Raw genomic sequence first — 27,025 nt, 5'->3', positions numbered from 1 at the left:
GGGATAAAGGTGTCCACTCCATCAGAAGTGGGAGAGCCTCCACAGCAGAACATTTCCTTTTTATTGTCTGTAAACTCTTCTTTGGTAAACAAGAGACCCAAGGGAAAAGGGGCACACCGAGTCAAGAGGACAAGGACTGGGCCAGTGCCTTCCACGAACAAGGAATGCCAAGAAGACAGCTACACCATGAGCAAGGTGGCGCAGGGAGCCCAGGGGCTCAGGAGGGTGGGTAGTAGCCCGGGGGAGAGGCAGAGGAGAGCGAGAGAGGGGAGGGTCTGCTCCGTTGGACATAGGAGCCTAAATCGTACAGCGAAAGAGCTCATGCATCACAGCAAAGAGAACCAGGGACCCCTCAGCTGTGCCCCCGCCACCTCCCACACGGTTGATGCCCCGCTGCAGGCCGGGCGCTGTGCCCATCAGTCAGGGTTGGGCTGGAGGGGGCACCAGAGGCCCATCAGTCAGCAGCCCCTCCACCTCTTCTTTCCTGCTTTATAGGCTGCTGTGTGTAGGTGGCAGGGGCAGTCAGAGGGGTGCTTAGGATCTCTGGGTCTGGGTGGGAGTGGCAGGGCAGTGGGGGCAGGGGTTAGGGGAGGTGGAGCAGCAGCCCGTGTTCCCCTATTACATGGGGGGCTCACTGCAGAGGACAATCTCCAGGTCCTTACGGTAGAGCCTCCCCGCCTCGGCCAAGGACATGACACTCTTTCTGTAGTTGGTGAGCTGCTGGATGTTCATTTCCTAGGAGACGTAGAGAAGAGCAGGCTCAGAGGACTGCCCCACCTAAAGGCCCGCCTGATCATTCACAGACATGCCAAGCAGGACCTTTCCCTTATCCCGTCTCAGGGCAAGTGACTTAAAGGCGTAAAAAGCATGGGCTCTGGAGTCAGAAAGCCCTGGGTGAAAACCCTCTCCCTTACACTCACTGGCTGCATTGCTTTGGAGAAAGGATTCAACCTTTCTGAGTCTGAGCTGCCTCATCTGTAAAGTGGGTACAATAATAAACCTGCCTCAGTGAGGTGTTTCGATGATTAGATGAGGAAACGAACATTGACAACACTTAGCACAGTGCCTGGCCCACGGCATGTGCTCCCAAAAAGCAGTAGCTATTGGTGACACTCATTATCTCTGCATAACTTGTATAAATTCCTCTACCTCGTTGGGCCTCCATTTACTCAATCTGAGGCCCTGCAGGTGAGGAGGAGAATGCCAGGGAAGCACCCCGGTTTGTTTTCAGGTCCCCTGGACCATAGGATTCTAACTCCCATCTCCTCTGGTGGCAAAGCCCACCAGCCGACTTCCTGTGTACTGGCTCCTCGTGGCCTTCAGATGCTACTGAGACAGGTTACTCACCAACATATACCCTTAGTCTCATATAAAGCGGAGGCCAGCATTAAACAGAACACCGCCATCCCATACACCTTGTGTTGCTTTGGCTGCAAATAGCCAATAGTTCTGAAATGTAGCAAAGTCACTTAAACAACTATCTTTTTCTTTCCCTCCTTCCTTCCTCTTTCTCCTTCTCCTTTTGTATTGAATATATTGGCAGGTCTTTTTTTTTTTTTTTTAAATACTTCCCCTTCCAGGCTAATGGGTCATTATCCCCATTCAGTGAATGAAAAAAACTGAGGTGTAAAGACTAGGGTATTGGCTAAAGGATGGGGCCAAAACTACCAAATATCCTTAGTCCCCTGAGTCCTGAAGTCTATGTAATTTTTTCCCTGGCTCATTTGTCCTCCATTATGGCTTTCTTGGTGCTCAAAGGTCAGTCTTTCATTGCATTGTTTGGAGACATCCACTCTTGTTACTGATTTCTGGGTTTGTGCCACCACCCAGCCCCAAGGCATGCTGCAAGCATCTCTAGCTTTGAGGGGGCATCTTCCCTAAAGTAGTGAAGTTCCTGGAAGTGTTGCCTAGTCTATGACACTGGGGTGTGCCCGAGCGATCTACCACTCAATTAGGAGCCAAGGAAGGGACCCCATATATGAACCCTGAGCTTGAGAAAACCCTCCGGTTCAGTGTGGGATCAAGAGCTTTAGCAGAATGGAGGGCGTAGGCTGCTTGCTTTCTGTGCCTGGAAGTATTGCTTGAAGCTAGGGAAGGCTTTAGCGAGTTGCAGTTGTCTTAGGAGTGCTGAGAAATAGCAAAGTTTGAGCCCGTCAACCTGTCCCTCAGGAGCCCCAAACATTAATCAACTCAGAAACCGAATCCCCATCCATGCAGGTGATGTCCATTGCAGTTAAAGGTATTTTCATTATGCTGCTCAACATTTCTTGCACATATAGGGATGCACAAATAATTATCTCCTAGAATTTGGTGCCCAAAAAAAAAATGTACCAAGTTCAAACACTTGGTGAGTACCTCCTTCTTCCTAGGACGTATTTGCTTACTTACGATTTATTTTCCTCCTCTTTCAAAAAGCAATGGTAGGTATTGTAAAGGAAAAAAATAAATTTAGGGTGAAAGAAATGAAGGATAATATTCAGGATAACAATTAAGAGGTCGGAAGGCAATTGGAAAGGGAGATAGATAGGCTCAGAGGCAGCAATGATTTTTTTTCTCTGAAAGTGAGCATTAAATTTAGCTCTTGCCTGATGGCCCAGGCAGTCAGACAACACAAAAAATTAGAGCTCATTCCTCATCTAATTAAAGAAAGCACCAAAACCGTTTGCTCTGAGAAAGATTTTCCAGGAGGTAAAGGAAGACGGCTGCCAAAACTCGTCTCCTGGTTCCTGTTCCACCTGCATCCTCCCATCCCGGGCACCCAGATGAGCCCCCGGGTCTGTCCAAGAGGCAACACAATGGGGAAAAGTAGTAAGAGTTCAGTTCCCAGCCTTCTCTTCGAGGAAACACATTCTTCAGTGACCCTCTTCCCCAGCTCCAGATTCTGCAGTCAATTCAGAATACCCGCGCCTCCCTCCGGGCCCTGCTCTCTCAGATCGCTCCATATGTGAAAAGTCTTTTTGCTGGCCATGTGGCTGCCGCTTCCAAGAACTGGGCCACATCAGAATTGCCATTGCCTCACAGCCACATTATTGGCATTAGCACACAGGTGGAAGCAACCCAAGTGTCTTGTCTGTGGAGGAACAGATCAACAAAATGTGGGATAGACACACTGTGGGATGTTATTCAGCCTTAAAAAGGAAGGGAATTGCGGCTCAGGCTGCAACATGGAGGAACTTTGAGGACGTTCCAGTAAGTGAAATAAGCCAGACACAGAAAAACAAATACTGTCTGATCCCACTTATGTGAAGTATCTAGAGCCATCAGGTTCATAGAGGCAGGAAGTGGAATGGTGGGTGCCAGTGGCTGGGGGCAGGAGGGAGTAAGGGGGAGTTACTGTTGAATGGGTACAGAGTTTCATCCTGGGACGATGCTGGACAGTGGGGATGGTTGCACAGTGAATGTACTCAGTGCAACTGAATTGTACACTTAAAATGGTTAAGATGGCAAACTTTATGTGATGAGTGGTTTTTTAAAAAAAAAATCAATTCAACCAGGAAAAAAAAAAAAAAAAAAACCAAACCAAAAAACTGCCGTTGCCTTGTGATGGGTGACCAGAGAGGAGCAAAATGCACTCCACTGCATTGTCCCCACCTTCCCGCCGGGACAGTTCCCCACCCCAGGCTCCTTTGCTCACCTTCTTGTTTTTCTCGTACAGATCCTTCAGAAGGGCGTCCAGCTCATTCTCATCAATGTAGCCACTTCCGTCCTGGCAGGGAGCAGAGGGTCAGCACAGAGCCTCAGGCCTCAGGCCCCACAGCCCCTGGCCAGAGTCTAACTTTTGCTAACAGTCTTTACTCTGTGCAAAAGGAGATGCCAAGATATCCAGTAACCAATAACCAATAACTTTACCAGTCACTGCAGGAAGGGAGGGCACAGGGCAAATTATTCATCCTGGTGTTTGTCATTTGTGTTGAAAATGTAAATGAGGCTCAGGAAGCATTTAGCTAACTCCCTGGGTGTCGAATCCCACAGTTAGATATCAGGGTGTACACAGGGGCTATTTAAAGTCTACCCCCAACCCTTTGGTTCTAAGGAAGACCACTGGAGTGCTGCAGGCAGGGGGCGGCTAAGGGAGAGGTGATGGTGGTAAGGAGGGCCTCTCACTCCCCACTGCCTAGAAAGACAAGATTATGACCTGGCACCCAGGGAGCAGTACTGAGCACGTCCTCCTCTTAGGCCCCAACAGTGCAATCGCACCCCAACTCTGAGCATAACCCTCTTCCACGAGCTATTCTCTCCTGTACTTTTAAGGAACAAAACCTTGGGTCCCCAGGCCACAGATTGTGAAGGACTTTTATCTTCTGACTAAGCAGAAGATGCCGCAGGGAACCCAGAGAGACAGGAAGAAACTACATGGCCCGGGCTGCCACTCCAACAGCTTGTCTATTCCCAAGGACCACGGTGAGCCATTCTGATCGGGGGCTCCCCTGGTGCTGGGCCACCTCCTCCTCTGTCCACACCATCCTCCGTCTTACCTTGTCGTAAAATGCGAAGATTGCGTTGAACTCCTCCGAAGTCAGCTTCATGCCCTGAAAGGCCCAAGGTATTAGAGTGAGAAGCCACAGCCTTGCAAAGTGTGTGTGTGTGTGTGTGTGTGTGTGTGTGTGTGTGTGTTGAGTCGGGACAGGAGGGTGGAAAGGTGAGCACAGAGGGACAAGGGGAAGGGAAGAATTGAAGAAAAGCAAAGTGGCTCTTTTACCTGAAATTTAAGCAGGAAGTTTTCCTGTACAGGCAAGAGTCTGGGAAGAGAACGTTAGAGTAGCGATTAGGGGACAGAGAAGAGGCAAAAGCAACTCAGACCAGAGAGGATGCAGACTTAGTATCCAGAGTTATGGAAACGATCCCTGAGCACTTAATAATCAGGAGTCAGTGGAAGGTGCTAAAAAGAGGGAGACGGAGCATTGAGGTGATGATCATGATTTCCTCTAACTTTGATTTGAGCTTCGTGACCCCTGACCTGTCACTGTATCCACTGGTTAATCTTAGTGATACGGCAGCACAGGTGTGATCTGCAGCAGTCTTGGGAAAAGTGATGCTGGGGTGAGTGAGGACAGGCACTTACCGGGACATCTCCGAGAGGCCCAATTTGCCATCCCCGTTCAGGTCAAACATCCGTAGCTGTTGGGGACAGAAAGTGGTGCCTGGGTTATTTGCTTTGACCTCCTTTCATAGGGGACCTTGACCTGCCACCCCCTATATTGGAGAGGAAGGACGCTGGGGGCAGCGTGTCCGTGTGTCCTCTGAGGTCACCTGGAGGCAGGGCCAGCATGGTCTAAATCAGGCACGGTCACTGGGGAATCAGCAGGCACTAGGTCACTGCTACCCTCTCCCCAGCTCAGGGACTGGGCTGCAGAGGAGAGCAGGCCAGAACCAGAGGCCCACCCTCCCCAAGTTTATCCTCTCCCCTAGCTGGAGACATTGTCATGCAAACAGATGCTCTGGTCACATGCTGGCCCAGGAGCACCTGGCTATGTGGTGACCTCAGAGAGAGGGTTGGGAGGGCCATGAACTAGCATCCCTTTAGCTGGCTGTCACTAGGAGTCACTTCACCAGGGCCTCAAGAATCAGCCAGCTAAAGACCCTGCAAGCCCAGAATCCCACCAGATTGGGGCCCATGTCCTGCGCCCCTGGGGAGGAGTACTACTTTTGGCCACTCACTATGGTTTGGGTGTACTCTTGGAGCTTGAGTTCGTCATATGGCCGGTTCGCCTTCTTCAGCAGATCAGACAGGAATCCCTGGAATACAAAGGGTGTCTTGAGAGCTCCTGACTCAGTCAGTCCATCCATCACTCACTTACCTGTTCATTCAGTCACTTTGACATTGCCTTCTGCCATTTGCATAGCTTACAGCCTCACAGTTCCCTCGCCCCGCAATGCTGTGGAGTCACCCTGAAGGGTGGAGGTAGCTCCTGGATGTAACCTCACCCCATAGGACAGGTGGTGGAGACTGGCTCTCCTGAGAGAGTCCAGGACACATAGCTAAGCAGTGCCCGGGGACCCCTGGTTCCTGAGGAATTTAGGAGTAGACATACAAGCTGGAAGTCCAAATTGCTGGGGTGCCTTGAGGATGCCTCTCCTGGGCCCCAATGTTCAGAGGAGTGTGAATTGGTTGAACTTTATGGCCCCACAGCTCCATGTTACTGATTTCACACGGCTGAACAAGTCCAACAGTTCAGAGCCAGACTTGAGTATTCCTCAGCAGACCACCAACCCATATTCCTCACCCAACGTCTCCTCCTCCCCAGGTTCCTTAAAACCACCACCACTCTGGCCTCACCATTCTCTGCGCCCTCCCCGCCCTGCCCAAGGCCCATCCTACCTTGAGCTCGTTGGCTTCGATGTAGCCGCTTCTGTCTGTGTCATACTTCCGCCATGCCTGCAACGGGAATGTCAGTGTATTCAGAGACCTGTGCACACCTACAAGCCTCCCTCCACCTCCCTTTAATGGGCCAGGCCAGGTCTTGATATTCAGGTGGGATGGGGACATGGAGATGGTCTAACCCAGGCCCTTCCATGCTGCAGCTGAAGAAATAAGAGAAAGTGTCTTGGCCAAAGTCACATAGAGAAGGGAAAAAAACTGTGGGGACAAGGTGTCCTAACTCTTAACTGGCTACAGGCCTGGCCTGAATGTCTATTTGGGTCATCTTGTAACCAGGCTTATGGTTTTCTAAGGTGCTAACCAGACAGATTTTTACCAAGACTAGCATTAGGATCTGGTGGATCCCATTTTTGCTGTGGGTATATTGGGTGCCCTTTTTACTGTTCTGGAAGCTTCTTATTCATCCCCTGAGTGGGAGCTTGGGGCAAGGGTAAGAACCCTCTGGAAGGGGCAGGAACAGGCTTTGGTTACTCTTCACTGTACTGCCTCCTCTCCCCTCCATCGTGATCCATGTGGCAGCCATGCCTGAAGCGTAATCAGTTTGTTGAGACTGTCCCAAGGCCACTCCTCCTCCTTTCTAAAAAAAGCATCTCCCCGCCTCTTTTTAGGAAGCCACCCCTCTCTCATACTCATTCCATGTGGTTCAAGAGGGGCCGACCCATGTCTAGAGATAGGCATGTGACCTAGGCCTGGACATTCGATCCCTCCATGTGTCTTGTCCTATACTGGTTTTGGGCTCTGATCCAAGTCCCAGTTATTCAGTGCATGTGTTGGGTCCCTGTGAGGAATCAGGGGACTGCCTGCTGACCACAGCATCTGGAGGACCAAAGAGAAGCAGAGCTTCAGCAAGTGATAGGGGTCTGACCACCTCCTTCCTCTCTATTCTAGCCATTTGAGCAGGAGCAGACATCACACAGGAGAAACAAGGGAAAATAGTTGTAGTGGTTTAGAGCCTAGTTTCCCCCTCCTTGTATGTGGATTGAACTTACTGAGTCACGTCCAATGAATAGAATATGGCAGATGTGACTGTGTGTGACTTCCAAGACTAAGTCACAAAGACATTGAGGCTCCTTCCTGTTCTCTCTCTTGGATCACTCACTCTTGGAGGAGGTCAGCTGCCACCTTGTAAGGAGGATACTTAAGCAGCCCTATGGAAAGGCTCATGTAGTGAGGAACTGAGGCCTCTTGCCAACAGCCATGTGAGGGCACCATCTTGGTGCACCTCCCAGCTCCAGTCAACCTTTCAGGTGACTGCAGCCCAGTTGACATCTTGACCTCAATTTTATGAGACTCTGAGCCAAAACCACTTGGCTAACCTGTTCCTAAATTTGTAACCACAGAAACTGTGAGATAATAAATGCTTGTTGCCTTAGGCTGCTAAATTTTGGAGGGTAATTTGTTATGCACCAATAGGTAACTAATACAGTGGTCTTGACAAAAGCTGGTCTTGAATGCAACTGTCCTGAAGCCCCAGCCTTTTATTTAAGCCATCTGTGGGTAGAAGGGAATTACCATGCTGAGGGGCAGAGGAGGGTGTATCTGTGACAAAAGGCCCAGAGAACAGTGTTTCCTTAATCTTTGGTCTATTTTGGTGCCTGATCATAGTTCTTAGATTTTCTTTCAAGTTTTCTTCCCTTGATTTTTATTCCTTTCTCCCCCAGCTCCAAACTGCACACCTGGACACCAGCAACACTTGATTTTCTGAGAGTCAGCAGGCACTAATTCTTTTCCCAAATTTGATCTCCTGCCTCCTTGATTTCTCCACATTATGTCCCCCTTTTATTGTCAGGAGTCTGAGAATTTATAGATTTTTTAGAATTTTCTTCCATACCAGTAAACAAGGCTGTGCAATTTTCATGGTACAGTAGTAGCTCAAGAAATTTGTTCCTGATTTTTTTTTTTTTAAGTTATGAGACATGACCAAGTTCCAAAAAAAGAATGGATTATTCTACATACACCTTGGGTAGATGGTTTTTGATTAGGAGAGAGTATTTTCTTTGGGGAAAAATGCCTGATTCAATCAAAATATTCCTTCCCATTCCTTGAAAGCCTGCCTTTAAGAAAGCACAAAGAAATATGTGCAGATTTTCAAATATGACTTCACCAACCACCTGCATGCATTTAGTGCATTAGAATTTATCTAGGCTGAGTCTTGACTGGGTAAAAAGGCAGCACCCCCTACATTGCCTAAAAGGAGGATAACCTGAAGGGACCCCAGTCCTAGCAGAGAGCAAAGCATCCAGCTGCTTTCAGAGTGAGATCATCCCAGCAGGTCTGACCTCCCTTTCTCCCTCCCTCCCTAGATCCACCGCACCCCCACCGCACCCCCACGGGCTCGTGCTGGACTTCTCTTCCCCTCCAGCACTTTGCGCTCAGCCATCGTGGGTCATTATTTTCTTCTCACTCAAGGAAAAGAGTTCAAGAGACCCGGGCTTTGTGAAATCTCAAAGAAATCCTGAGTTGTCACTAAAATTAGAAATTAAAATGTTATGCTGAGCAGTAAGATGGGAGCCATCTGTCAGCACAAGCCTTTCAGGGCTGCCGGGGGGCCATTTCATGTTTCCAGCTGATAAAGACAGAACACATGGACAACCCTGGGAGGGGGATGGTCCTGTAGGATGGTTGGGGAGGGCCCCAGGAAATTCGAGGGAGCAGGGTGGTGTTGGCTCAGTAGTTACGCGGGGGCTTAAAGGATAAAGGCAGGTGAGAATATGGAACCATGTCAACTACAGAGAGAGAAACCACTAATGATTTAGAGAGAGAGGGAGTTTTTGTTTTTGTTTTTTTTGGGTTTTTTTGCTCCTCTTTAAGTATCTCTGCCCTTTGCAAGCTATCATCCCCATTTTCCAGATCACAGGTGGAAGAGGGGCCAATCTTTGGCTGCCTTCCTATCAGAAAGGGAGCAGTCTGATATAAACACTCTCTTTTCTATAGACAGAAAAACTGACCCTCACGCAAGCAGCACCCTGACAAGTTCTAAGTATATGCAGACTTTTCTTCCTAGACAGGCAAGATGAGGCCTAAGAACAGAATCCAACATGTCAATTATCAGCGTATGGAATTTTGCCATCTTGAAAAAAAAATAGAGAAAATCCTTCAAAGCACTGTAAAATTAAATCCATATCTGATGCTTAGGCAAGCTGCCACTTAAAAAATAAGCCTTCTGCGCTGAGAATCCATTATTTCTAACTGACTTTCTATCCACGTGGGGAGCTCAAAGTCACTTGTGGTTCTGGACTGGCTCTCCAGTCGTTTTTACGCAGTGAAGCACGGAGAGGGGATTACCAGTGGCTGGAAATGGATTTAACGTGACGAAGGGCGACTCAGTCGTGTTGAAGGCCAGTCACTGTTTATCACAGCAGGCAGTGTGTGTGCAGGGGTGGGTGGGTGGGTGGTACTGGTTGAATTTTACCCTGAGAGACACATACATTAAATGGCTAGGATGCAGAGCCCCCCCAAAATAGCAAAAGATAATTCGTGGTTTGCTGGGCATCAGCATTAGTAATGTATTTGGTTAGACGATATAGAGTTTCCAATTTTTGTAAATAAAGACTGTTTAAATAGGAGCAGTTTCATATGGTTCAGTCTATTGGTTGAATATTACTCAAAAGACATGAATTTGGATGTCCTATTTCATGTGAGAACCTGAAAGCATTGCTACTGCAAAGACGACCATGTCCATTTTAAAGGTGAGCAGGGAAGCCCAGACCACAGTCTGAGATCAAGTCTGGAAGATATTGGAAACTGGAATTCTCACTTATCTTTTTCAGCTTTAGGATGGTATGTAAATCCATCCTTCCCACAAAGGCTCCTTGGAACTGGGACTTCCAGGGACACAATGCTATTGAGTGAGAAGAAAGTATAGGAGAGTCTGGAGGCAAACTGAGTGAGACAAATCTCTTTACTGCAGGATTTCTCAGAGCCTGTAATATGCAAATATCTATGACAAATCCCCCAAATGGGAGCCAGTGTGTACACGTTATTTCCCAAAGGAACTTCACCCATGCTTACTTCTCACCTTATTCCCCTCACTTTAATGTGCACACACATCACCTGGGGATTTTGCTAAAATGCAGATTCTGAGTCAGTGGGTCAGGGACTCTGTATTTCTAACAAGCACCCAGGTGATGGTGACATGGATGCTGCTGGCCCATGGAGTAGCTGAGCTACTCAGAAGGGGTTTAGTGTCTTTCAGGGACCATTTCCAGCCATTGGGTGGGCTTGGCTTTGAACATGAGAGAAAGGCAGGTCCCAATGTGTAAGACAGAAGCCAGCATCTTGGTCTCACCTCCATAAACTCAGTGCTGGAGCCCACGTGCTGCCTGAAGCACAGAAGGAAGTTCTCCTCGGTCGGCAGGATCTGCGCCAGCTGTGGGGGTCAGAGAGGGACAGTTACATTATGGAGAGCCCGGCCAGGGAGCAGACCAACTTTCCTGTAGGAAGGATGGAAAATAGCCAGTGGCAAGGCAGCGTGGGAGTCAAATTTTGCTCCATTTTGCTTCCTTCCTTGAGAACAGCCCTGCAATGGGGAAGAAGGATGCTTCTGGGTCACCCCAGACTTTCAGGTCGAAGCAGCTGGAGGGACAGAAAGTGGTGTCATTTTAAGATGCAAATATTCAGACTCAATACTTAACAGATGATCATATATATATATATATGATCATATATACATATACACAATTCTAGAAAATGAAGACTAATCTGAGATTGGTGGTTGCCGGTGCAGGATGGCCTGCACCTGGCAGAGGAACCTTTTAGGGGTGATCGAAATGCTGTGTCTTGATTGCGGTGGTGATTACAATATACAACTGTCTAAACTCGTGGAATTTTACACTTCAAATCAATGCTGTTTATTGTATGTAAATTATCCCACAACAAATCTGATTTTTAAAAAAAATACAAATACTCTTGTGAAGCAAACACTGTTGGCTGCACACCCAGCTGGCCTTCCCCCTCTTCTCTGCTCCCAGCATACTTGAGTCATAGGTAAATCCTAACTAGTCTCAGCTAACTGTGCTAATCCCACTTCCCTGGCCAGTGATTGGCTTATGCATAGGCATGTGACCTAGTCTTGGCCAATGAGATGTGAGGGGAGGTCTGCTGAGGGTACTTATGGGAAAGGTTTCCTTGCTCTTCTCAGGGACCACATGAGATGGGTCCTTTCTGCATCAGGGCGTGGCTGTGTCTGGATGTGATGCCTGAAACTGCTGCGGCCAGCTTGCTATGTGTGAGCCTGAGGATGAAGCCGTTTTAGAGAACAGAACCAAGAGAACTGCAGAGAAGCAGGGCTGGAGACCTGGCCTCCTTCACCAGGAGCCAACTCTCCCCATGGCCTTTCTCTTTAGGAGCCTCTCAGAGTTTAAGCCACAAGTTGGTAAATTGTGGCCCAAGAGCCAAACCTGGCCTGAAGCCTGTTTCTGTAAATAAACTTGTATTGGGCCATGGCAGTGCCCTTCATTTACATATTGTTTGTGGTGGTTTTTGTGCCACAGTGGCAGAGTTGAAGAGTTGTGACAGAGACTGCATGGCTTGCAAACCCTAAAACGTTGACCATGGTCTGGATCTTTACAGAAAAAGCCTGCCGACTCCTGGTTTAAGGCCATTTGAGACTTGCAGTTGAGGCAACGAGAGTGGATGCTCTTGGTGCCTTTCCCACATCACCTTTACCTGGGCGGTTGGCCATCCCTCAGCTGCTGTGAAGGTTGACTGCTAGTGGCTCATAGCTGCCCCCTGCTGGAGAAATGCCCTCCATCAAACCAGGGCTGCCCAGCCATCCTCCCTGCATCCTTCACCCTGCAGGGGACAGCCTGCAACCACGGCCTGATTAACACAGGGGTACAAAGGACCATCCTAGCTCTTGCTTCGAGGTGGGACCAACTCTGTGGCACAATCCACACTCTGGAGCCCCCACACTGAGATCAAGGCTAGGCTCCAGCTGAGACCATATCCTTGCTTCACTTCTTCTGCCCTTCCCTGTGTTCTCTCTTCCCTTCTCTTGAGGACTTCTCCCTCAATAAATCCTGCCCACTTGAATCTCTGTCTCAGTCTCTGCTTCCTGAGCACTGACCTAGCATCATGGCAACTAGCCCACCCTGAGAGGAGCGATGCCCTCCTTTGTGTGCCGCCATGATCATTCTGGACCACTGGATTATGGTCTGCAAACTGATTGCCAGAGGTGTTTGGTTAGACCAAGACACAAGTATGTGTGTATATGCAAATTGTAAAATTACACAAGGAAGCCATTAGACTGAGGTGGCCTTGATGCCTTAATAGCCCACGTAAGGAAACCAAAATCTAAACAAACAGCCAAAGCAGCCAGCTAGGCTTTCGTGCATAATGCAACCACTTAGGTGATAGCCAGTCAAATGATTTCCTTGCTTTGCTTCTGTCTCGTCTCTATAAAAGTCCTTCCCTTAGCTCCTGTTGGTGGAGTGTCCCTAACTAGTTCTAGTTTGGTACTGCCCATTCAAATTGATCTTTGCTCAAACTCTTACAATTTTTGATATGCCTCCATTTATCTTTTAACAATTTGTATATATCTATGCACATATGAATATATACCCACACACACCTTTGGATGCCCTTAGGTGGGGCATGGGCTGTCCTGTCCCCCAGTCTTCACCCTGTCTTCTGTCTTAAGTTGAGGTAATCACACATTTACAACACCTGTTGGACCCTGAGAGCATTTAAGGTCTTCATCCCTGTCTTAGTGTTTGTTGCTTCCTGTTTCCTTGTGAGACAAAGAAAAAGACCCATCTGTTCTCTTTGATCAGCCTAGGTGCTGGGGGTGGGGGTGGGAGTGGGGCTGTAAGACTGCCACCTCTTTCAGGTCTCTAGAAGGATGCTTGTACATGGAAGCGGCACAGGTGATTGTAGTCCCCTCTCACTTAGCTCTTAGCAGGACAGTAGGACCCACCTCCGACATCTCGATTTTCCCATCTGAATTCTTGTCGTACTTCTGCATGAATTCCTTCATCTTCTCCCCAAAATTGTCACTCTTTGACATCTGCAGAAAGATAAAGGGTGCTGATTGTGCTCTGGGTCCCCTGAGAACCATGGCTCTCTCACCCTCTCGATGCAGCAATGGTGGGGAAGCACTTTATGCCCCAAATACGCAGGTATGGAACCAGGTCGAGCCAGTGCTCTGAGTAATCAGGGATGCACCCAGATTTTCCCAGGTCCCTCCAAATCTAACTTCTCTTCAAGGCTCATTCACATAATTTTCAGAGGGGAACAGGACATGTGGACATGCTCTGTACCATGTAATTAAACATGCCCCTTTGCCTTTGAGACGGATTAAACCACAACCCTGTCAGAAGGGTGAGGACTGTTCCCATCACTGGGATGTGAGAGCTCAGGCTCCAACATTTTACTAAGGCAGCTTCTAATAAGTCCACCTTATTCCAGTGGCCCCCAGTGGGTTCTGCTTAGAGCAAGGTGAATTGCTCATTTTCCTCTCTAAAGATGAACTGGCAATTCCAAAATATTTTTCACTCTGATTTTATGCCTGGAAGAATGTGAAGAGAATGTCTTCATAAGCCAAGGTGTCATTTAAATAGTCCACTAGGTGAATGTGACTGCTAAAAAGGCAAAGAACTTCAAAAGTTCATTTGGGCCATCACCTAACTTATATCTAGGGCTCTTTTGAAGTTGTCAGAACTTCTCTTGGTTTGGGGTGCTGCTGATTAATTATTTGCATTAACGAGCTCTTCCTTATCCCTAATCAATGATGAATCAACTTGGCATTTGATGCTGCTGCTTTGCTTTTCTGATGACTTTCTGGTGGGTTATGTGTTTACTAGGATTGGGCCAAGGGGAATTCTACCAATTCTTAGAGTCTTTTCTGAATCCCTTCTATTGTTTATTTTTTCGTTTTTGGTTTTTGGTTTTTATTTTATTTTTACCTTTGGAACTGGGGTCATTTACTAGCATTTATTTGTTTATGAATATGCATTGCTTTACATTTACAAATGTGCATGGAATGATCCTAGGCCCTTATCATAAGTGTGGCTGTCCTATTTAATTTTCACAGCAGTCCCCATGAGGTTAGTCCCATTTTACAGACAAATGGAGGCTGAGATGAAGTGACTTCTCCTGAGGTCACCCGTTAAAATCGTCAGAATTTGAACTCATGGCTCCTGCTTTCCAAGGCCAGTTTTCTTTCTCCCACATAGCAGCTGCTCTGAGAACCAGTCTGGGATGATGTTAGTTGAGATGGTTGTTGATAGACTAGAAAATCACACCTGATGCCATCTGAGGAAGGGAATGACTGAGAGAAGTATTTCAGATTTGAAGCTTTTCATAATAACACATTCCTCTGTCTATCCCGTGAGCCCAGAACCAGTTGTGAAGCCTGTGCTTTCTGTGATCCAGGCTTCATTATCCTAGTAATGAGGGTGATGGGGGACTGTTAATAAACAAACCCATGAATCACCTGCATCACTTAAGCCCATCACTTGACGCCCTCTTCTTTGGGGTGGGTTGCCAAGCTTTAGACCAGGTGCTCACCAGTGGATTTATGACTCATCTCCCAAAATGCTCCACAAAGACTTGCTAATGAGCAGTGGATTGGCCAACAGACATGCAGCATGGAAGAGTAGAGAGACCTCCCACCCCCCACCAAGGACCCTTGGGAGCTGATGGGAGAGAATGGGTCTGACTCCATATATTTGAGAACCAGACACGGAAGTCACAGCACCCTAGCTCTAATCACCTTATGTTTTCAGTATTTCAGACGCTCCCCCAAAAGGCTTTAGTGAACTCAGTAGTGCCAGGTTGACACCAGCGGGAACAATGTGCCTGCCATTAAGGGGCTGGGATGTGACTTGGAGCCACTTTGGGCAGGCCAGGAAGGGCAGTCTGACATCACACACGAGGTCAACCAGTACAGTCTGGTTCAGATACTTGGTTTGGAGCAATCCTCATTTTTCTTCTAGGTCTCTGCCGAAGTTCCAGCCTGTCAGCCTAGAACAGTGGTTCTCTCATTGGGATCATTCTACACCCCCTGCAGGAGACATTTAGCAATGTCTGGAGATAGTCACAATTTAAAAGGGATGCTACTGGCATCTCATGGGTAGAGGCCAGGGTTACTGCTTACCATCCTACCATGCCAAGGACAGCCCCTCCATGACAGAGTCATCTGGCCCCAGATGTCAGTAGTGCGGAGGCTGAAAAACTCCAGTCTTAAATAAAGGCAGTTGAAACCCACTAGGCATCCAATCTTGAGTCACGAACCCCCGAGCGTCTTAGATAGATTATAGACTCTTCCCTAAGAAAACACTTTTTATACACACATACACAAATACAGAGTTCTGCAGTTTTGGAGGGTTCATCAATCCCTGATGCCCATGAACACCCCTCCATCCCAGACACCCAAAGATAGTGAGGTAAGGTACTCTTTTGAGGGAGTATTCTAATTTTTAAAAACCCTAAGGGTCAAGACCAGAGATGTCAGGCCCGCTGATGAAATGCATGATCTAGGACAGACAATGCTCAAAGCCATAATCAGGATGACTGAAAATCCCGAACAATAGGAGAGAGGGGTGGGCTTACCATGCCAGAGCCTTTTCTTGCCTTCTCCAGTTCTTGGAAAAAGTTTTCTAGCTCTTTACCTTCAATATACCCATTTCCTGCAAAGATAGCAAAGAAAAAAAGCCATGATGCTCAGAGCTAAGTAGTAAGACTTATGGTAGTTGGGTGGGGTGGGAAGTCAGGGGCTTCACAGATAAGTAGTTCTCATTGGTCATCAAGCAGGTATGTGGGCCAGCCCTGGACTGTTAGGGATGTGGGTCTTGCCCTCTGGGCATTTGCAACCATAGAGATCCAGGATGAATAACCATGTTGTCTTCGGGGTATACATTCAGTAGTCAGAGAATACTGGGAGGGACCAGCTGCTGGGCCTTCCAGCAGAGGGAGCAGGAGCTGGGAGCTGTCTGTCCATAACCAGGTGGGCAGGCAGCAGGCACTGGAGATGACAGGGGACAACAGGTCATCAACCTTGAGGTTTGTCACCAGGTGGCAAGCCATGGTCACTAGGGCAAATTGAAGTCAGAGTCAGAACTTGGGTCTTCGGGGTAGGAGGATGTACTGAGTTGAAGAGTGTCCTCCCAGATCCATGTCCACCTGGAACTCAGAATGTGACCTTATTTGGAAATAGGGCCTTTGCATATGTAATTAGTTAAGATGAGGTCATACCAGATGAGGTGGGCCCTAAATCCAATGACTGGTGTCCTTCTAAGAAGCACATGTGAAGACAGAGACACAAGGAAGAAGGCTGCGTGAAGACAGAGGCAGAGATTAGAGTCACGCATCTCCAAGCTAAGGAGGACTGTGGATTGCAACTACCAGGAGGCAGGAGAGAGACGTGGAACACATTACTCCTCAGAGCCTGGAACCAACACCTTGATTTTGGACTTCAACCCTCCAGAACTGTGAGAGAATACATTTTTGTGGTTTTACGCCACCTGGCTTGTTGTACTTTGTTAGGGCAGCTCCAGGGAATAATGCAGAAGGTAAGAGTGGAGAGAAAGGTAGGGCATCTTTCCTATGGGATAGGGGCACCGGAGGGGGTCATCACAGGAATCAGGCACACGGGAGGCCACCACTGCAGTGATGAGCAGGGGGTGCTCTGAGGTCTGTGGAATGAATAACCTTAGCGGCGCCTTCTAGTGGGGGAGATGCCACAATAAATAGTGTGTGGAGAGAATCATGTGACACATTATGTATTTTCATCTGCAGGGAAAAGAGAGGATTGTAATTGCGCCGGGGTGGGGGTGGGGGGACGAGACTTGAGTTCCCTTTTGCCCCCTCGGCTAGAGTGGTCATTTTTATTCTAGGATGTTCTGCTAAGCCTCTCAGGAGAGCTGGAATTTTCATGCATGTGTGCTCACAGCCTGCGAGCCAGCTGGAGTGGGGGAGTGAGGAGGGGAGGGAGGAAGGGCTTTCTAGGCAAAAAGACAGTTGTCCAGGTGATGGTGCCTCTGAGTTGGAGGAGTGAGTACTTTTCTCTCCCCGGTCACTCCCTGCAGTGATCAGGCTGTTCTTCTATTTCTCAGGCAGGAAGCTGAGCTCAGCTCTGGGTCCAGGGGCAGCTTCAGAAGCCCAAGGCTGGGGTTGCGGTGGGGAGCAAGAGCTCACACTGAGAGCATGCACTGGTGTTCCACGTAGCAGAGGCCTCCGAGGTGGGCCTGGGCCAGGGCTGGGCAGACACGTGAGTCAGTGGGTGTGAGTCTGTTTCGTGAGGGTTTTAGGAGGCAGCTGAAATTACCCACCAGGGCTACTTGGACAGGGTGGGCAGGGAAGGCCTCACTGAGAAGTCCTAGCAGAGGCAGGGAGGGGGGACAGGAGCTGGGCTAGTTCCCCGTTGGAAAGAAGCTCCTCCCTGAATCTAGCTTGAGCAGCCTGGGCAGCCCGAGGCTCCCAGAGACTGGATGAACCCCTCTTGCCATGCCAGAGATTCTGCCACAATCTCTGTGGTTCATTCCCACAAGTCTTTATTTTCTGAGCTGAACAACTGCTCAACATCGTGGCCGGAGCTCAGGGAGGTATGGCCAACTTTAGATACAGGCCTGTTCCCCAAGAGCAGGGGCTGCAGGGAGGAAAGGTCTTTGCTATTTTGGCTTCCCTCAGGGCAACTCCCCACCCATCACCCAGGAGGCACCTATTATCCAAGGCGGGGAGCGGGGGACAGGTTGGCCCACCTGCTTCCAGGGTAGACTTCAGCACTGGGCAAGTGGTTTGCTTTTCCTCTGACCCTCTTACAGTGGGTGGGGTGACTGGCCACCATGCAACTCTCATGTGATGGGCATTGATCAGGATGTAGTTATCATCCTTATGATTACCAATAGGATGGACCATAAGGTTACCATAGCAACCATCACCCCCAACCTCAGTATCAAACCACATCCTGTGAACATTAGGGAGATGGGGCTGGGTGGAGTCAGGGACCCTGCATCCTTCCTTATCCTAGTCTTCATCCCCTTTGTGCCTCAATTTGCCCAAATGTAAAGTGAGACAACACTTTACAATTAATCTGACCAGACACTTGGAAAGCCTTGACTGAAGTATGCCCTGCCCCACAGTGGAAAGGGGCTTATTTCTCACTGAGATTTGTGTGTACAGATTTTCTGAGAGTTGAACAGGTGAGAGGAACCTCAGTAAGAAGGGTAATTCTACCACCAGCTCTGTGACTGTCCATGCATTGTCAAGGAAGTCAATCTCCTGGAGCCTCAGTTTCTTGATCTCTAAAATTGGTATAACTATTTACTCTCAAAACTATTTATCCTTTTGAAAAACAAAAACAAAAAACCCAAAGCTTTATAGCCATTATGACAGCCATACAAGGTAAGACTGGGAAAGCATTCTGGAAAAATGTAAAATCCAACATAAATGGTAAACAGCATTTTTATACCCTATGCTCTTAAGTTCTTCCAAACCAATCCATGGCTGTAAACCCTTTGGGCCAAAGAGTTCCAGCATGACTAAAGCTTCAGAGTCCAGGTTCTCAGCCCAGGCTGTGTGTTAGAATCACCTGGGAAACTTTTAAAACAGCACCACTGCCTGGGGCCCCACCCCCAGAGCGTCTGATTTAATTGGAGGGGTGGGAATGTCTCGTGGGCATGTTTTCAAAGCTCTCCAGGTGATGCTGACATGCAGTCAGGGTAAAGGACTATTTTAGAGCAGTGTGTCTCAAATTTTAAGGTGTGCAGGAATTACCTAGGGAGCCTATTAAAATGGAGATTCTAATTAGGTAGGTCTGGAGTATGAGGACTTGCCGTTCCAAGAGTGGTCTGTGGAACAGTAGGTTTGGAATGACCTGGGAGCTTGTTGGAAATGCAGAATCCCAGGTCCCACCCCAGAGCTGCTCAGCCAGGACTTTTAACAACGTATTTTAACAACGTAGGAGCGTGAACTTTGGAGAACCACCGTTTTTGAACGTGAGCGCCTCCTCCCTAGAGAGACTGTGCCTTTGGCTTCACATTCGAAGTTGAGGTGGGGGGCTGGCTGGTGTGCACCCCGAGATGGTAGACCAGGGTTCCCTATTGACAAGTGACGGCACCTCTCTGAACACGGGGGGCCTAGACCAGCGCTGTTCAAGAGTGGTTGGGGCCTGATGGTGTCAGCATCACCAGGGAGCTCGTTAGAAATGCAGATTCCCAGACCCACCCCAGACCTGCCGAATTAGGATTGTTGGGAATGAGGCCCAGAAAATCGGTTCTTGAACAAGCCCCTCTGGGTGCTCAAGTTTGAGAAGCACGGGCTTAGGGCCACGGCGGTGTGGTGTTCACCAGTCTGTGTTAATCTGTGATGTGGAGTTTGGAGAAAACCAAGGAGGGAAGTTATGCAGTTTCAGACTCTTTGTTAACTAAACAAGAAGGTGTTCATGAGGCCAGGCCTCCTGGCTGTCCAAATTCATGGAAGGGCAAATAGCCCTCTACCCTCCAGTACGAGTTCCTGTGGGCCAGATACCACCCTTTAGGGCAAGAAATTGGCTTCCTTAGCTCTGCTCCCGCATTAATAGTACTTGGCATGGTGCACACCATTTACAAAGAGCTGTCCACTCTCCACCCTGTCTGGTCTTCAGGACTCTGCCACGTAAGCAAACGGGTGTTACTGGCGTCGTGTTAGAGAGGAGTTTGAGGGGAGAGAGAGTCAGTCCCAGCTAACAGCCTGTTCTCCTTCTATTCAGGCTCTGCTCATATCTGTATTTGTATTGGTTTTTCTCTTTGTCAGTCATACACGCACACGCACATGCACACATGCACACGCACATACACACACGCACATGCGCACACTTCTCCTGGTGGCTCCTGAAGGGAAAAACCCAGTGCGAACAGCTACTGGATGAATGTTCAGACACTTGACTTTTCATCTGTGTTTCTGGGCCATGCTGCTTCTGCAACAATGGCCCCGGAGCTGGCCTGGGTCCCCTGAACCCGTGGACATCTGGTAGCCTAATGCTGGGCCGATTCCCAGGCTTGGAGGAGGCCAGAAGGATGGGGCAGATTGGGCGACAGAGGAGGGGAGAGAGCAGAGAGCCAAAGAGCGGGGCGGAGAGGGCTGAAGCCAGAGGCCCCAGCTGGGACCGGCTGGGCAAAGGCGGGATCTGATGCAATCAGCCAGGACAGACCCCCCTGGGGCCAGAGTTGGGGAGGCCCAGTTCTTGAAGAGCCTCACGCCTGCATGCTCTATTAATTCTGGCTCCCTGGGCATTGGAAGAGATTTCCCAAAGGGGTCTCCTTAGCCCTGGGAACCTCCCCCAGGGGATCAGCTAGTGAAACTGCTGAAGTCTAGAAGGGGATAAACAAGGAGTAGGGCAGGGATGTGGGATCGCCGGGTTGGTGGCTGCCCTGGTGAGGCGGGCTTGTTTGTGAAAACGCCCCACAGCTGCCTCCCCAGGGAGCCCCAGCTCTTCTCAGATGCAGCTGCCACCCCCTCCACTCCACCCCTGCCTTGGCTGGTGCAATCACCCTCCGAGAGGCTGGGCCGTGGGGCATGAGATGCTTGCAGAGGGCACCCGGTGCAGGGCTGGCAAAACAAGAGGGGGGCTTGGGGGTGAAAGTGGAGGTGAGGTGGGGGACTTAGTCCTCAGGCTTACCGCAGGTGGGACAGGAGGCTGCTCCCGAAGAACGCGCAGTCCTGACATGCCTGAGACACAAGGACCCCACAGAGAAACGCAGACAGGGTTAAAAGGAAGCCTCACTCGGACAACTTTGACCTTGGTTCCAGGCACCAGTCCTGTCCGACTTTAATGTGCTGAGAAGCAATCATTTTTATAAATCCTATAATTATCTTATGAATAGCACAGTTGTATTGCATAGTAACAGTTGCACTATTTGTGTAAATGCTTAATATATACTGGAGCTTTTGCAACCCTGTTTGGGCAGGTCTTTCTAGTATTCCAAAAACCTTCTTTTAGAATTCCAGCACAGACAGACCTCTCTCCACCTGCTGTTCAGCCTTCCTCCCATTCCCCGACCAGGGACACAAACTCAGCAGTAACTCGTGCTCTGGGAGAGCCTGCCGGGGTACCCTGGGTCTGGCCAGTGGCCCCTGTGATGGGTGGGTTTGGAGGATGCTTTCTGTTATTACCACTGGGTATAAGAGGGCAGAGGAGGGAAGACTGGGAAGGGCCTTCCTCACTCGTCGTGGTCCTTCATGTCACTAATTGTCAAAGTCCTCGAGGACACATGGATAAGGAACAAAGCTCCGTCCCTGTGCATGGCTTTGAGAGCCCACTGCATCAACATGGCCACCTGGAGGCAGAAAAAGGCTCAGAAGACTGCAGGTCCCCACACCTGCAGCTTATATATATGTCTTTTGACGACAAGAGGAAGGTGCCCATAAAGTTATTTTGTTTTTCTGAGTATACAAGGAACACATGCTCTTGTAAAATTTCAAACGCTGTGGAAATTAACTTAGAAAGTTAAAGGAAAAAAGGCCTTTTAATTTGACATCATCTACTCTGCAGAGAGGACCACTACTGTTCTGTTCTTTCAAATATTTTCCAGCATACATGTTTCATTAATAGCAAAAATGGGTTCACACTGTAATAGTGTCCTGCTACAATTAAAAAAATCTTAATAATGCATCATGGACATTTTTCCATGTCAGACAAAAGCTCCATTGGTTGTATAATATTCCACTGTAGAGATTAGCAGGATTTATTTTTCTGTTCCCTAAGGAAGCACATTCTTTCTCAAAATTTCAGTATTCCGAAGAACTCGGTAATAGGCCCCCTCGTTGATGGAACTTTATGCACATGTACAAGTATATCCATGTAGGATAGATTCTTGGAGTGAGTGGGATTCTCTCTGTGGTCCTGTGAGTGTCTGCTGGCCTCTGGGAAAGAAGACATCCCTACTTGCAGTTGCATCCAAAGGGTAGCAAAGGCTCAGGGCAAAACTTGGCTCCTCACTGACCTACTGGTCGTTAGCAGAATAGGGGCCTGGTGGCCGTATGCTTAGAACCACAAAGAGAGGCCAGTGTGAATTCTGAGCTGGGCATCGCTCTGACCCCTGGATCTGGGAGTGAGAAAGTTTCTGACAAAGGAGTGACCAGGAAACAACAGAACAGTGGGCCCAGACATGTTGGGCACGTAAGGGTCACTCAGAGCCTGGAGGTGATACGTGGAAGAGCCCAGGCCCCACTTGGCTCCTAGGGTACCCTTAGCTGCCGTCTTCCATAATTCTGCCTTTAAGAGATGACACCTGGACCCTTCCAAGTGCATGACCTTGTTTGACTGCTGAGGAGGAGTTGGGGGGGGTACTAGGAGATAGGATTCCCCCCACCCTCTCACTTGGCCATGTGATCTTGTGAAAAGAATGTTGCCTCTTTTAGTCCCAATTTCCCCCTCTCCAGACACCTGCTCCTTCCTTCCTCTACCACAAGGCTTATGATCATTCTGAAGATAATCAAACTCTGGGCAAAAGTCACCAGGATGATGACTCTTCCTCCTGTTTAGAAATGAGCTGAGTTAGGGTCAGATCCCCTGCCCCATCCTCACTCTCCTCGGAATCCAGCTCCTCCTGCAGCTTCCTAGTCTCTGTTTACTAGTCCAGAAGGGTGGGGCTCCCTCTACCTGTTGCCCGTGGCTAATTGGGCTCCAGTGAGCTCACTCCAGAGACCCAGTGAGCTGCAAAGGAGTCTTCCCAGAGCTCTTTAACTCTGTGAGTGGCAGGGGGATTCTTGGAGTTGGGGAGAAACCCCAAGATGAAAACAGAAGATGGAGTTAGTAGGAAGGAGGCCCAGCTAGGGCAGGGAGCACCTTGGGGGGTGGGGAGGAGCTCCCTGGCAGCCTTGGGAGTTCAGGAGGGGACAGGTAGGAAAGGTCCAGAGCAGGGTGACCCACAGCTCAATCCTGGGTCCTTCAGTGGAATTCCAATTTGGCTGTATCCTCATTTTCCTAAATCACCTCTGTGCCATCTCTGGCATTTTAGTCCTCTTTGCCTTCCTTCTCTGTGAGGTCCATGGTCCGTCCTTGGGACTTCCCTGAAGCAGTGACCAGAGAGGGCAATGGGACACCGGGAGGAACCAAGAAGCAATCTAGCTCCTCTTTCATATAGGAGCAGGTACAATGGCTTTGGGGGTCTTTAAAGACTCTTGGGTCTAGTTCTAGCTTAGCTATGCTCTAGCCACATCTAGGACCCCTTTCTAGTATTAAAGGAACTGCCCATCACCTCCGAGGCTGGGTGGGGGGCTCTTCCATGAGTGTCCAGAGTTGGGGAATAAGTGCTGGCCAGGAACCAGTCCCCGCCACCACCTCGATACCTGACCTCAGAGAAGTCACAGTTTGTTCCCTTAGCTGCACAAGGAGAATGATAATCTGCCCACAGCTTCGCCATGCAGGACTCAAGAAGGTGCAACTGTGTTTTGAAAAGTACAGAGTCTCAGACAAATGTGAGGATTTGCATGATTATCGAGAGTGCTATTTGTTGTCCCCACGAGAAGAGGGGGAGAGTGGAACTGTGGAGTCCTCTGTTTATAGCTGACTCATCTGGCAGGAGGCCGGTGGCATGACCTTGGCCACTTGGTAACTTTCCTTGAATCACTCAAGTCTCTAGTGCAGATAAACTGGCAGGAGCATCCCTAGGGAATGTGCATGTCATCTGGAATGTGGGGAGGCTGTGATCTTCTCACAGCCATTTCTCCCAAGGGAGTTTTATGGCATGAGCTGGGGCTTGGAAGTACAACCCCTCCTCAGCCCCATTTTACAGATTTAGCAATCTACCCATCTCCTCCAGTAATTCATAGGCAAATCACAGTCCTAATCTAGGTGTCACATGCCCAGTTCTCTGCACTCCTAGATTTCTCAGTTGGCTCCAAGGGAACAAAACTTCACTCAAGATTATACCCAGACACTAACCTGTGCCTCTCCATAGCATGCTGGGCAGACAGCCTCTGTTTAGGCACCTTTACACCCACCCAGCCGAGGTGAGAAAGGGAAGGGAGAAGACTAGAGAGAGTCTCCACCTGACCCTCCCTCTGGCTTCCATCCCCCCACAAGCTCCCAATCCCAGGATAAAATCTCTGGGCCACCACCCTGCCAGTGGTCATAGATGCCAGAACATTTTGGCTGCCCACCCCAGCCAGGACCTCTGAGAAGGAAATCAGATCACTTAATTTTTTGGAGTGGTGGAGAGAAAGTCTCCAGTGATATCAGAAGCCTCTAAAGCAAGGTGGCAGGGGGTTGTCCTATTTATGTCAGAGTCAGACCATCATAGACCCTTGGAACCCCAGTGCTTGGAGGTTCCAAACATCATTCAGCCCAGCCCTCAATTTTTGGGTGAGTCAGTGTCAAGACCATGCAGAGCAGAGGGTGGGTCACTGAAGCATTTAAGATTATGCCTCCCCCGACCCAGAGACAGGAGTCACCCAAAGCACCCAGGATTATCACCGTGAAGGAACATATCAGGCTGGCACCAAAACCTGCCCCCCACCACACCCACTGCTGCTGTGGGTGGGATCTGCTTGCCGGTGAGGGACGGAAAATGAGCAGAGGAAGCCCAGGGGATGCTAAAACCCGATACCCTTTCTGCTCTTGTTCTCACCAAACAGGCTGGGGAGGACCCCCTTCAAGACCCCCACTAGCTTGCCCCAGCCCCCAGGATGCCACAGGGCTATGCTGCTTTTCAACAGGGAAACTTGAGGGAAGAAATGAATGGGCTTCTGAGATCTGTGGCAGCAGCCGCTGAAGGCAGGATGTTACCTTGAAGGGAAAGGCAGGGAAGATAAGATGGCAGGGGGAGTCACAGGGAGCCTTGTCTGCCGAGGCCTCCTCCCTGGGAAAGCTCCAACTTGCCCAGAATGAGGCTGCAAAAGCTGATGGGCTCTGTCATCTCTGTCAGGAAAGAAAAGTTCCTGACAGTTGTCACCCGGGCAGCCGGGTGTCTCCCAAACTCGACCTCAGCTGTCTCGGTGGCCAGAACACCCTCTGGGGCAATCTTACACCTGCCTGCATCATCATTGCCCCCTTCCTTCCACCGCAGGTCCCCTGGGGTTGAGTGGGCAGACAAGTTGGGAGCTCTACTGACCGTCTGCGTCAAAGTGTTTCCAGATCTCCAGGAACTGGGACGCCGTCAGCTCGGCCAGGTGCAGGTAAGGGGGCTGCTGCTGCGGGCCAGCCATGGCGAGCCGCTCTTAGACCTCAGGCAGCACCGCGCTCTCCCTGCGCGCCGGCTTCGCTCCTGCACTCGGCCAGCTCTTGCGCGCCACGCTGCCTTTATATACAGTTCGGAGGCTGCGCCCGCGCCTGGCCGCCAGCAGGGGGCGCGCGCGCTCAGAGAATCAGCCTGGGTCTCCGCCGGGCGGCGGCCGCCCAGGGACTCCGCAGGGGTTCGCGGGGTAGGGGCGCCGGTCTGCGCTGACCCCCGCCCGCTCCTGACCTGGGAAACAGAGGCTTTCGGGTGCAAAGGGAAGAGAGGCTATCCTTGCCTTCCCTCTCCTTCTCTCTGATCATCTTGAGTGCAGCCACCGCATATCATCACTAGCAGCAACAATAATAGTAACAGTAGTAACAGCAACACCACCAGTAGTAATAATAATATAAGTTTAACAAGTCTTTAGCACCTCGACTTCGGAGTTCACTAAGACGCTCTCATGCCTCCTCTCGTCTGGCCCTTTCATAGCAGGAAGACTAGGGACCGCTTTTCTGATAAGGGGACTTAAGACTTTAAATGACCAAATGACTTGCCCAGCCGGGCTCTTTCCATGATCTCATGGGTCCCAGTCTTGGAGACAAGCCGAGTGTTCCCTAGGCTTTACTGGGGGCAGCTGGAAACAGCGACCCCCAGGGAGGATCCGGATGGGAGTGGAGGAGGGGCTTCCACTGTCCCCTCTTGGGGTGTTGGTGATTGCCCTCGCTTGAGTACCTCCCTCCACTCCCTGATGCTTGCCTCGCCCAGGCTCTGGGGGATTTAGACACTTGTTTAGAAAGTCGCAGAACTAGATCCTCCTCTACCAGGCCTTAGCCACACCCACCTACCGACATCGTGGGAATTTGTTTAGGCAGGTGGGCAGAGAAGATCCCACGCTGTCATAGGAATGGTCTGCGCTGGTCTCGGGGAAGACAGAAGCAGCTGCTGAGAGTACAGACCCCCGGATATGAACATGACTCCCCAAGCTGGGGGCTGGACTCCCTCACCATTCTTCCTGGTGGCCTGAGTCCTGTCTTTGTGGACTGTAACCCCAGAGTGGCAGCTTTGTCCCCCCTTTCTCTCCTCTCCTGCTGAGCGACTGAGAAATGCACTGATGCTCATTAGCATGTGCTAATGAGTGTTAGGTGAACTGCCTTCCCAAGGGAGACCAAAGGGAAGGAGGTGAGAATGAAAAGGAGGTCGCCAGGGGAGAGAGGAATACCAGGAGAAGACAGAGGGGGCAGGCTGTCCCTCACGGGGAAGGACGAGCCCCGAGTGAGCCTGAAAGAGGCAACACGGAGTGAAGGTTCTAAAACCACTTGGATTTTTTTGCCTGGGGCAAACTTTTGCCAGGGCATATGTGTTTAGAGCTACTTGCACGAACAGTGGGAGAGAAAAGGAGTAGTAAGAAGCTAGCTGTCCAGGCCTGCATGCACAGAGGAGAGTCCTGGGCTGAGGAATGCACCAAAGCCACTGGGTCTAAGGAGGCAGGATTACTCAGTGGTTAAGAGCG

The 27,025-nt window shown here is 49.7% G+C and overlaps 1 protein-coding gene across 1 annotated transcript; it reads right to left on the bottom strand.

Moving 5' to 3' along the window:
* Positions 1-40: 40 nt before the first annotated feature.
* Positions 41-25,567, bottom strand: CALB2 (calbindin 2). Its single transcript, XM_074370466.1, has 11 exons — positions 25,411-25,567; positions 15,932-16,008; positions 13,296-13,385; positions 10,668-10,748; positions 6,320-6,376; positions 5,659-5,736; positions 5,063-5,118; positions 4,700-4,739; positions 4,476-4,529; positions 3,635-3,706; positions 41-735 (listed from the first exon to the last, which is right to left on the bottom strand). Exons 1-11 carry the CDS (start codon positions 25,502-25,504, stop codon positions 619-621), a joined length of 816 nt encoding a protein of 271 aa, XP_074226567.1. The 5' UTR covers positions 25,505-25,567; the 3' UTR covers positions 41-618.
* Positions 25,568-27,025: the final 1,458 nt, after the last annotated feature.

The sequence above is a fragment of the Camelus bactrianus genome, chromosome 9, assembly GCF_048773025.1.
Source record: "Camelus bactrianus isolate YW-2024 breed Bactrian camel chromosome 9, ASM4877302v1, whole genome shotgun sequence".
NCBI lineage: Eukaryota > Metazoa > Chordata > Mammalia > Artiodactyla > Camelidae > Camelus > Camelus bactrianus.
Note: the sequence above shows the minus strand (reverse complement) of the source record. Positions and strands in the feature narration are given on the sequence as shown.

Coding starts and splice junctions, on each gene's coding strand:
- CALB2 (XM_074370466.1), bottom strand. CDS start 25,504: ATGGCTGGCCCGCAGCAGCAGCCCCCTTACCTGCACCTGGCCGAGCTG. Junction 13,386..15,931: donor CAAGAAAAGGCTCTGGCATG/GTAAGCCCACCC, acceptor ATCTTTCTGCAG/ATGTCAAAGAGTGACAATTT. Junction 4,530..4,699: donor ACTTCCTGCTTAAATTTCAG/GTAAAAGAGCCA, acceptor TGGGCCTTTCAG/GGCATGAAGCTGACTTCGGA.